The sequence below is a fragment of the Barbus barbus genome (genome assembly GCF_936440315.1).
Source record: "Barbus barbus genome assembly, chromosome: 11".
NCBI lineage: Eukaryota > Metazoa > Chordata > Actinopteri > Cypriniformes > Cyprinidae > Barbus > Barbus barbus.
Window position 1 is genome coordinate 23,831,883 of NC_136739.1, and position 11,412 is coordinate 23,843,294.

The window sequence follows — 11,412 nt, forward strand, 5'->3', positions numbered from 1 at the left end:
TAAGTTGTATATTATAATTAAAGATAGTCTCAAATAATATTCATGATTATATCAATGAATAGGCTACTCCAGATATTATAAGACAAAATTATTAAACATTTTCCATGAGAAAGAAAGAATCCCAAAATTAAAATGTGCCCCTCAAGATAGAAGATAGAAGTCCAGAAAATGTCACGTGTATTTATTTTGTTGAAGCGATAGAGAGCGCCATATCACTTCAGAAAAAGTTGGCAATGCAATCCTCGATTATAGCCGACTGAAATAAACTGGCAAACAAAGCGACACTTGAGGGCATTTCTTAAAAGCGTTGTAAAGGCGCCTGCATTATTTAACCAATTATTACAGAAACTGATCTGAAATGAGTGACTATATAGTTTTCATGAACCCATACATGTTTTGCTTTGTTAATTAAATAATAATAATAATAACTCGATGTGTAAACTGACGTGAAAACAAGTACTGGCAATTTATATTATGATTCAGTGTTTTATAATGCGGGGATTTTATGAAAGCCCTGCAGTCTTGTATTTTCACAATGTGAAGTTGATGTGAATGACTCTTACGTGTCACACAAAGATCCAGCGGTCGCTCTTTTTGGACTGATGCTGCTCTGGGAGCGGAACCTGTTTTAGGCATAATCTCTCGCTCGCAGTTGGTCGAGCGTCCCACGTGGTTTGAAGTATAAAAAAGTTTCAGCGCGAGGTGCTTTAGTGTCGTGATTACACGAGAGAAAAGACCAAAGGACAACATCCCTCCCGAGGCTGAAGAAATACGCAAGAACTAAGACTGAGAGAAGAGGAGCGCGAGCTATTGATATCCAGTGGAAAGACAAAGAGTGAAATCTGGACTACACAGACCTTTAAAGGAATACAAGATTAGTAACCGGTTTGTTTTGATTCTTTACGCACGTCAATTTGTCAAGATGAGGAGACATTTTCGCCTTTTAACTAGCCTCAATTAAGACTGACGTTTTCGCGACTAGCCCTCATTATTCTCGATGTGCTTACAGGGCGATAAAACACACACGTTCTGTGAACGTCTCGCAAAAGTGACCGCGAGCATGATGATGAATGGACATCTGTCAAAGGAGGTTGTTGGAAGTACAACTCTGTCCTGTTTATAGGTCATATGGTACGAATTCATGAACTGATTTGTTTGTTGTATGGACACGTTATTTAAGAAAATGAGTATTTCCATCCTCTCTGTAACCTGTTTAACGGCTTGCATACTCTCAGTTCAGTGTAGTCTGGGAGCTGAGACTGTGTCTCAGGAGTCTCAGTGTGCCTCATGTGGACTCGGGCATCCGGATGATTCGGGGCGAATGGACACAGACTTTCTGGAGGCGGTTAAAAGGCACATATTGAATCGACTGCAGATGAGAGAGAGACCAAATATCACTCATCCCATTCCCAAAGCTGCCATGGTAACGGCGCTGCGCAAACTTCACGCGGGTAAAGTTCGGGAGGACGGGAGGGTTGAAATTCCCAACTTGGATGGACATGCTGCCCACAACGAGGTGCAAGAAGAAACGTCGGAAATAATCAGTTTCGCCGAGTCAGGTGTGTGCAAGATCTAGAATATTCCAGAAATGCTGACATTATGCATTCTATTAGTTAAAAAATAATGATATTCAAGCATATTTTATATTTTGGAACATCTCAAACCTGCATAATGTCACTACAGTTTTAAGTGTACAAGTACAAATTATTTACATTTCTTGGCTCCAACTTAAATTTAGGGAATACGTCTATTTTTGTGGCGTGTATTTATCACAAAACATGTTTAGAATTTACAGAATGTACAATATTACAAGTCAAATATTACAGGTCAAATAGTTGCAAATACTTTGTTTCCAAAGTATTAACAATGGTGTCAGAAAACAATCACTACCTGTGTGACTTTAGTAAGCTGCCACATACAGTTGGTCTGTTCCAAAGCCTATTGAGATGCTTCGCTTCCTCCTGCCTTCATAGGCAGCATCCAAACAGAGAGAGACCTTCATAAATGACTGGTTTGAAAAGCTTTACATATTATCCAGTAGATCTGATGTATGTGTGTGTGTGTGTGTGTGTGTGTGTGTGTGTATGTATATATATATATATATATATATATATAACCAAAGTTGCGTATGTGATGGTTAATTACAGTACAGAATATTACTGAATTTCTTTCTACAAGTGTTGCAGTTTTGCTACAGTGTGTCTTTGAGGCTTAATGAGACATACATCCTTGATCTGATATTTGTATTATGTAACTGGAGCAATTAGAACACATGACCCTCTCTTAACATATAATTAGATATGCTGACAGAAAATATTAAGAAATTTGTCAAATTATGACCTTTGCTAGGTGGGTGTTGAGGCAATTAAAATCCCAGAACTTCCCCGGGAACGCCTAGAGAGCATCAAAAACATGGCAATCAAAGTATTACAGATAATTCATTAATAAGAGGGCAAGAACATCATCACACCTTTTAACAGACAATACAGCCATTAAATCTTTTGTTAAAAACAATAAAAACGAATGCTTTTTATTGAAGTATACATATCTTTGAAGTGACTACAGGTTTCCCATGGTCACGAACAAACTGGAAATATGAGGTCTGAAAAAAGTAATAGAAATATAACGAATGTAAATTAAAAAATTATTATTTTTTTTACAATACAACCCTGAATGCTGGAGTAAGTCATGAACATGCATTGGTCAAAAAGGGTCTAAAGTGATGAAGCTCTGGGTTTCATTTTAGTAACCAGTTCATCAATTATAAATCTATGGTATAGTTCAATTTGCAGGAGAACGTATGGAAATAAACATGGATAACATTCTGCACGTTTTTAATGATGTCGTTAAGCAATCAATGCTAGTTTGAATTAGCAACATTAATAGAAGAAATACATCTAGAACATGGATCTAGAATATGGTCATGCAGAATAAGATATGAATATGTGCTAATAAGCAACTAGTTATCAGTGAAAAGTGTTCCTTAATCCAGATTTTTTTATATAGACAATCATAATCTATCAGAATTATCAGGAAGGATAGTTGATATGCAAACATTTTAATTACTTTTTTATAGAATTTTCCAATATCTCAGTTTGACACACATTTAAGCTTGTAAAACTGGCTTCTTTATCTTCTAGTCTCACACACTGTGCAGCACAATTAGCTTGGACATTATCCGAACTTCTTGCTCCAATAAGAATGATCTGAATGCACTCATGACAGAGCAACAAAAGAAGGCAATTATTGAGAGAGTACTGTGCGTTCTTGCTAAACCCAATATGTCAACATTGGGAACAAAAATAACAATAGAAAACAAAAGAAATCACTCAGAATAATGCATGAGACATTTGAGTCGTTGTGGGTGACAGAGTGACTGGGGTGGGGGGATGGCCTTCTCATATCCTACTCTGAAAATGCATTTCAAATATCAAAGCTCGATCAGGCCTCTTTGCAGTGTCCCCTATTATTCACGACACCTTTGAACCAGTGAGCAGCAATGCATCATGAAACTGGCTCTCCGAACCCCCATCTGCCTCAAGGCCAGCTGGCGCTAACCCCTCAAGTGAAGGCTGCCAGCCAGGGCATAGCATTAGGACAACCCTAGATCCATTCTGCTCAGAGGTACAAAAAGAGGAATTTGTGAGGTATGCAATGTGCAAATCACTGCAGCTGCAGGCAACTGGGTTGCCTCACATGTTGCATGCTCTTCCCTGCTGTTATGTGGTATGACCACAAGCCTCCTATCTCGCTCCATGCTTTAGGAGAGCAATGAGAAGAGGGCTGCCAAGGTACAGGAGAGGACGGCTGCCAATTTCAGGTCTCTATTGACACTGTCCTATGGGCCATTTCAGAAGTATTTGGTGTCCCGTAGCCACAGGAGCGGAGCGGTAGATGCTCGCTTCTCATTTGTCAACATAACCATTCGGACTCGCTGAACTCTTCAGGACCAGTTCAGCACAGGGTATTAAAACTTAATTATTAGACATTATTCAGCGTGGCACAGTGTCCATAAGGTCAAAGAGCCAAATTGATCTCTTTAGAAAATCTTTGTTTTTTGACATTCGATCCAAGCAAGGAAATTAGAGCCTGTAGTGCTAACTGATTGGCAGACTGTCAAAATCTAATCAGGCAGCATGCCATGGTCTTGATCATATTGATCTTCGACAAGCAGTTCACATTAAGCATTTAAAGCATGAGAGCAATCTACAGAAACTAATCTAATGACCATTTTGTCAAAAGTGCATTTGCCCATGCTCTGTTTGACAGGATAACAAAATAAAAAATTCAGCAAACTAAAAATACCTAGACTGTATGCATGGATGAAATGAATTTGTCAGGTTGCATACCTTTGCACAGAGAAGAAGATAAAAGTAAAACAGCCACAGGGAACCACAGGATGCAGGAGAAACAAGCAAGCTAAACAAACTCAAACTAGTCAGATATAAAATTTTATAAGATTTTAAAGTGTTCCACAAATCATTTATTATTATGCTAATATGTTGAAGGAATTCTGATGCAAGTAAGTGTTGATATTTATGGGGATAAAGTATGCCACCGCACTGACAACGTCTCCTCTACCTGTTCACACAGCCTTGGAATATGCAGAGTGGACAAAGCCTTGTTTTACTAGATTCACTTTAAGCAGGAGCTGTTGAGACAGGTTCTGAAACACTTGTGCACATGGCCAGCATATGGCCATACAAGTATATTTGTATCCAGGGGGGCATATAAAGGCAGGTAACGAGGTAAAATGGTGGAGTAATCAGTTCAGTGAACGTGTTCCCTATCATCAGGACATGATGATTGTTCACACCTGACACCTCTCCAGGGCTTGATTCTCTGTCACTGATGAACTTTGACTGTGTCTGCACTGTGTGATATAAAGGGCTGGGTTCCCAGCAAAACGAGTCTTGACAGCCTTGTTTAAAAAAAACACACTGCTTGTCACCAGCATATGTGTGTGTGTGTGTGTGTGTGTGTGAATACTGGTCTCAACTAGGTATCTTAACTAGCATAACCAGATTTTTTTGTCAAACACCTTCACCAGAAAAGTCATGTAGATGGATTCACTAGCTAATAATATTATACAGCTATAATAACATTTGAAAAGTTGACTGCATACTGTATGATGCAGATTTTTACTGATTGATTTGTAACTTTGAACATGCTTTCAAGTCTAGAGAGAGTGCACATGTGACTATTACTGTATGTGAGGTCAGGCTGTCAACTGAAGAAGTCACCCTTTGTGCCAAGATGTTGACATTAAACCAAACTAATCTGTTGGCAAACATGGTTTTACTATTTCAAAACCTGCCAATATTAAACAGCTCTGGATTCCAATCAGGATTACGGTGAATATGATTCATGTGCAACTTTCAGCATCACAAGTAAATTTCTCTCATTTTCTGGGTGGTCAAAAAAATCTTTACAATCAAATTACAACAGCAAAAAAGCTTTGTATCTTGGACTTTCTAAATACAATTCGCTACACAGTTGTATTTAGAAAGTGGCCAGTGTGATGTAAATGCCTCATCATGCGTTTCATTTGAAGGGCACACGCTCAATGCTAGGCTGTGCCACAGCAGTCTTCTAATACCTCTTGCAATGCATTGTGTTGTCAGTCTTTCGGCTCCAGAAGCTCTGGGTTTTCACAGTACTCCCTGTGAACTCAATGAACCCCCTGGGGCAAGCCCCAGCATCTTCAGCCCAAACCATGAGTCCAACTGGACTTGGGCCCAGAACTGCGGCATCTAGTCTATCTGGAAAAGTTAAGTGGTTTATGTCAACGAATGTGGCCAAGGGGAGGTAGCCGTCAGCAGAATCACAACCTGTTTGTACTGAGAAAAGACATAAACAAGCTTATTTTGTAAGAAAGAGTTACTACTTGAGAATTAACAAACGTGTTTGGTCTCTTACAGACGATGTGACACCATCAAAGTCCAGCCTCTACTTCCTGATTTCCAATGAGGGGAAACAAAACCTCTACGTGTTGCAGGCAAACCTGTGGCTGTACTTCAAGCTGTTGCCAGGTACTCAGGAGAAAGGACTGCGGCGGAAGGTGACGGTGAGGGTGCACTCCTATGAGCCCGGTGGGCAGAACGTGCACTGGCCCATGATGGAAAAGCGTGTGGAGTTGAAACGCAGTGGCTGGCACACCTTCCCCGTGTCCGAGGCAGTGCGGGAAATGCTTGCAAAAGGGGGTCGCCGACAAGACCTCGACATTCACTGCGAGGGCTGCGAGGCCGCCAACGTTCTGCCCATCCTGGTGGACCCAAGCGATCCCTCACACCGTCCATTCCTGGTGGTCCGCGCCCAGCAAGCAGACAGCAAGCACCGCATCCGAAAGCGAGGCCTGGAGTGCGATGGCACCAATGGCGGTTTGTGCTGCCGACAGCAGTTTTACATTGACTTCCGGCTCATTGGCTGGAACGACTGGATCATCGCGCCAGCAGGGTACTACGGGAACTACTGTGAAGGCAGCTGCCCAGCTTACATGGCAGGTGTTCCGGGCTCTGCTTCTTCATTTCACACGGCAGTAGTTAACCAGTACCGCATGAGAGGCATGAGTCCTGGTTCGGTCAACTCCTGCTGCATACCCACCAAACTCAGCACCATGTCCATGCTCTATTTCGATGACGAGTACAACATCGTCAAGCGTGACGTGCCTAACATGATCGTGGAGGAGTGTGGCTGTGCCTGAGAAAAGTCCATAATACAAAAGCAGTGACAGTCATATTTATGGTCTTTCTGAACCACATGCATATAGATTGTGTTAATATTTGTGCACTCACAAAGTACAATCACACACACGTTTGTGTGTGTGTGTGTGTGTGTGCATCTGATTTATGACAGGTGGGTCCTTCTAATGAACAAAAAGGCTTTGGGATGATAAGGGAAAGGGAACACCAAATGGTTTATCTCTAGTTTGCCATTTCTAGACTTTAAAAAAAATGGCCCAATACTTTCCTCTACAACAGCAAAAAGGAGACAAACTGGTGTCACCCTTTGACATAAGTACTTAGAGATTGTTGTACAAGCACTGACATATCTCCTACTTCTGAACACCAGCACTTCAACAACTTGTTTAAGACAATATGACAAATCATTCCAGCTGATGTGGAGATTTCGAAATCAGTGTGTGTCATCTTCCCAGTCATTCCCAGAGGCATTCCCACAGCAATGACTCCAGTTGTCTGCGGCATTGTTAAATCCATTGTGAGGCTTCTACTCAAACTGTAAGCACCTCTGGACAAGAACATCTTGAAACTAAAACCACTTCTGCCATTCTACTAATTTGTGCACGTCTTGAATGCAGCAGACTGCATAACTAGATCTTGAGGTCTAACCGGTACAGCGCAAACTTCAACGCTTCCTTCATCTGCACACTTCAGTGGCTGACAAACGCTCGCAGCGGTGTGCATTCCGCGGAGTCGCTTCTATTCTGTCCAGCTGGTTTACAGGGAGTACAGCAATTGCGAAAACTCTCGAAATGCACAATTTAAAGCACTTGCATATTGCAACGCCTTCAAAAGGGTACATAAAGGTGGACCTACCCTTGCCCATAGTCCTTTTAATATAAAGTGCCGCACGAACTATGCAATGTATAATAATTCTGAACTATGTCAAACAAACTGAATTCTTCTTTCTGCTTGTCTTTAACTCTTTATCAATACTTGAAATGTGATCTTTCGCTTGCTTTCCAAAGCGGATGATTGTTACGATGTTTGCACTGAAAAGTTGCGGGATTAGTTAAAAGAAAAAAAAATTGAAATTGCCATTGAAAATGTTATTTTTGTAGTAAAACTGAATTTTGTGAAAAAATGTATTGTACCTAATTAATTGTACCAAAGAGGCCAATATTTTAGTTATTATAATAAGGTGGCAAGGCCATTCCAATATTTGTAAAATAATTATTGATACTTTTCAAGAGGCCTAATAATCAGGGTACAACATTATGGATTCCATTTGTAGCTCTGTCTAATTTTTTTATACTATGTACAGCAAACGGATGAAACACAATCTCTTCCTGTCTTTAATTTTCCAGTCTTCTATTTAATAAGAGTTATTTCTTAGCTTGTTACAAAGTCATTTAGTTAAACAGATGTCATCTCTGTACAGATTATGTAAAATAAAAATATTCTTTCTTAAATATTTTGTAACTTTAAAATAAATTCTTACTTTGCATCCTTGTAACAAGTTGCTTTTAAAAGTGTCAAAACTATAACACAGATTGTTCACCGACAGTCCCACTCCTGCATACATTTAAAAGAATATACAATTCATGGTCACACTTTATTTTAAGGTCCAATTCTAGCTATAGCTATGACTTTTACCTCAATAAATCCTAATTTGCTGCTTATTAATAGTTAGTTATGCAGTTCTTAAATTTAAGTATTGTGTAGGATTAGGTATGTAGAATATGGGCACGCAGAATATGTGCTTTATAAGTACTAATAAATAGCCATTATGTTAATAACAGGCATGCTAATAAGCAACTAGTTAATAGTCAGAATTGGTCCCTATACTAAATTGTTATCCAAGTTAGTCTGAATATGATTACAAGACAGAGGAATCAGTCCTGTAACTGCTGCAGTTCTATGCAGTGTTCTGCAAAGCCTGCAAAAGTGCTTGGTTAAGACAATACCTGCAACCTCACACAAACTGAGAATATCAGAATATATTTATATATACACCAGGTAACACGTCGCACATAAATGTAATGACTGTGCTCCATGGTTTCAATATTTGTCATTCTTAGTACATTCTTGGCTCGGAGGCAAGAGGGCTCTCTGCACAACATGTAGGCAAAGAGACTGATTACATCAGAGTGGATCCCCTAGAAGCACTATCAACATATACTGCCTTTTCTGAGCATTAGAGGTATGGATGCAAAACAATAAGATCCCTCAGGCAAACAGTGAGAGCCAGGCCAGCACACCTACCAAGGGTCAGGGCGTTTCAGCCGAATCCTAGTACAACACTGCAAAACAAGCGCTTTCCAAAACATACCACATAACACAGATAATTACCTGAAGTGTTCCTGTCTTGCATCTGTCAAGAAAGGCAGATAAAGTGGTGTGAAATGTGACATGTTTGTAGAAGTCTTCTTTAAATGACAGCACAAGAATGATACGAGTCAGAAGTGACACCACGTGTAACACAAATAAATATTCTGGTTTTAGTTTCTTAGTTATTGAGGATGTTATGTGTATATATGTATTTGTTTGTGTAGGTGGGTGTTTATGTCTGAGAACGAGAGACGTTCGGAAATAAAGTGCAGCAGGTAGAGAGGTACAGGCAGAGCTGTCTCGTCATGTAGCAGAGTGTTAACGGTGCCGCTATGACTGCTGGAATGTTAATGACACCATAGCTATGCTGCAGGCAAACTCGTGAAGCCACACACAAGTTAAGAAAACACCTCAAACCATCTTACATGACAAAACACATACAATACAATCTGTACACACCATCTGAGGTTAACAGGTGTCAAAAGATTTATGGTGACTAAATCGAATGTAAAGCAATTTATAGACACATACCTGGCATAATTTGTCATTAAAACGACCATTATTATAGGCACATGAGCCAGTATTTTATCCACAATAGAACATAGATAACATAACAAATGTTTGAACTGAGAAATTTTACAATTTTATGCACAAAATGAGCTCCTTTCAAATTTGATGCCTGCTATAGATCTCAAAATAGTTGGGACGGGTGCATGTTTACCATGGTGTAGTATATCCTCTTCTTTTCAAAACAGTTTGAAGATGTCTGGCCATCAAGGTTATGAGTTTCTGGAGTTTTGGTGTTGGAATTTGGTCCCATTCTTGCCTGATATAGTTTTCAAGCTGCTGAAGAGTTTGTGGTCGTCTTTGACGTATTTTTCGTTTAATGATGCGCCAAATGTTCTCTATAGGTGAAATGTCTGGACTGCAGGCAGGCCAGTTCAGCATCTGGACTCTTCTACTATGAAGCCATGCTGTTGTAATAGCTGCAGTATGTGGTTTTGCATTGTCCTGCAGAAATACATGTCATCTGGAGGGGAGCATATGTTGCTCTAAAACCTTGGTATACCTTTCAGCAATCATAGTGCCTTCCAAAACTTGCAAGCTGCCCATACCGAATGCACTTATGCACCCACATACCATCAGAGATGCTGGCTTTTGAACTGAAGGCTGAAAACACGCTGGAAGGTCTCCTTCCTCTTTAGCCCGGAGGACACAGCGTCCGTAATTTCCAACAAGAATGTCATATTTGGACTCGTCTGACCATAGAACTCTTTTCCACTTTGAAACAGTCCAGTTTAAATGAGCCTTGGCCTTCTGTACCATGTTCACATAAGGCTTCCTTTTTGCATGATAAAGCTTTAGTTGGCATCTGCAGATGGTACGGCGGATTGTGTTTACCAACAGTGGTTTCTGGAAGTATTCCTGGGCCCATTTAGTAATGTCAATGACAGAATCATGCCGATGAGTGATGCAGTGTCGTATGAGGGCCCGAAGACCACAGGCATCCAACAAAGGTCTTCGGCTTTGTCCCTTACGCACAGAGATTTCTCCAGTTTTTCTGAAACTTTTCATGTTATGCACTGTAGATTATGAGATTTGCAAAGCCTTTGCAATTTGACATTGAGGAACATTGTTTTTAAAGTATTCCACAATCTTTTTACGCACTCTTTCACAGATTGGAGAGTCTCTGCCTATCTTTACTTCTGAGCGACTCTGCCTCTCTAAGACATCCATTTTATGTTACAGACCTGATGTCAATTAACTTAATTAGTTGCTAGATGTTCTTCCAGCTGAATCTTTTCAAAATGTCTTGCTTTTTCAGCCCTTTGTTGCCCGGGTGCCAACTTTTTTGAGACAAACTTTTAAACTCATTTAGTGGATAAAAGTGTAAAATCTCTATGTTTAAACATTTGTTATGTTATCTAAGTTCTATTGTGAATAAAATATTGGCTCATGTGATTTGAAAGTCTTTTAGTTTTCATTTTATTAAAATTTTAAAAACGTCCCAACATTTCCAGAATTCGGGTTGTAATAAGAAATGTTTCTTGAGCATGAAATCAGCATACAGTTTTAGAATGATTTTTGTTTCTGAAGGATCATGTGACACTGAAGACTGGAGTAATAGCTGCTGAAAATTCATCTTTGCTATCACAGGAATAAATTAAATTTTAAATTATATTTAAACAGAAAACAGTTATTTTAAATAGCAATAATATTTCACAATATTGCCGCCTTTATGGTGTTTTTGATCAAATAAATGCAGTCTTGGTAATCATAAGATATTTCTATCAAAAATAATAAAAACTATCAAAACCAAACTTATTCTGAAAATGTGAAAAACATGTAATTTATTATCACAGAAACTGCACTTACAGAGGAACAGCATTCAGACTTTGAA

At 39.5% G+C, this 11,412-nt stretch overlaps 1 protein-coding gene across 2 annotated transcripts; it reads left to right on the forward strand.

The window, feature by feature from the left end:
* Window positions 1-667: 667 nt before the first annotated feature.
* On the forward strand, window positions 668-8,194 carry LOC306876769 (inhibin beta B chain-like; the record flags this gene model as incomplete). Of its 2 annotated transcripts, XM_079428172.1 has the most annotated exons (4): window positions 668-885; window positions 1,010-1,131; window positions 1,236-1,559; window positions 5,922-8,194. In XM_079428172.1, the coding sequence occupies 3 exons, from the start codon at window positions 1,071-1,073 to the stop codon at window positions 6,701-6,703; spliced, it is 1,167 nt and encodes a 388-aa protein (XP_079284298.1). In that variant the 3' UTR covers window positions 6,704-8,194. The 2 variants fall into 2 exon arrangements, with proteins under 2 accessions (XP_079284298.1, XP_079284297.1); XM_079428171.1 differs by lacking the exons at window positions 668-885; window positions 1,010-1,131 and having other exon boundaries at window positions 1,163-1,559.
* Between the last annotated feature and the right edge of the window lie 3,218 nt (window positions 8,195-11,412).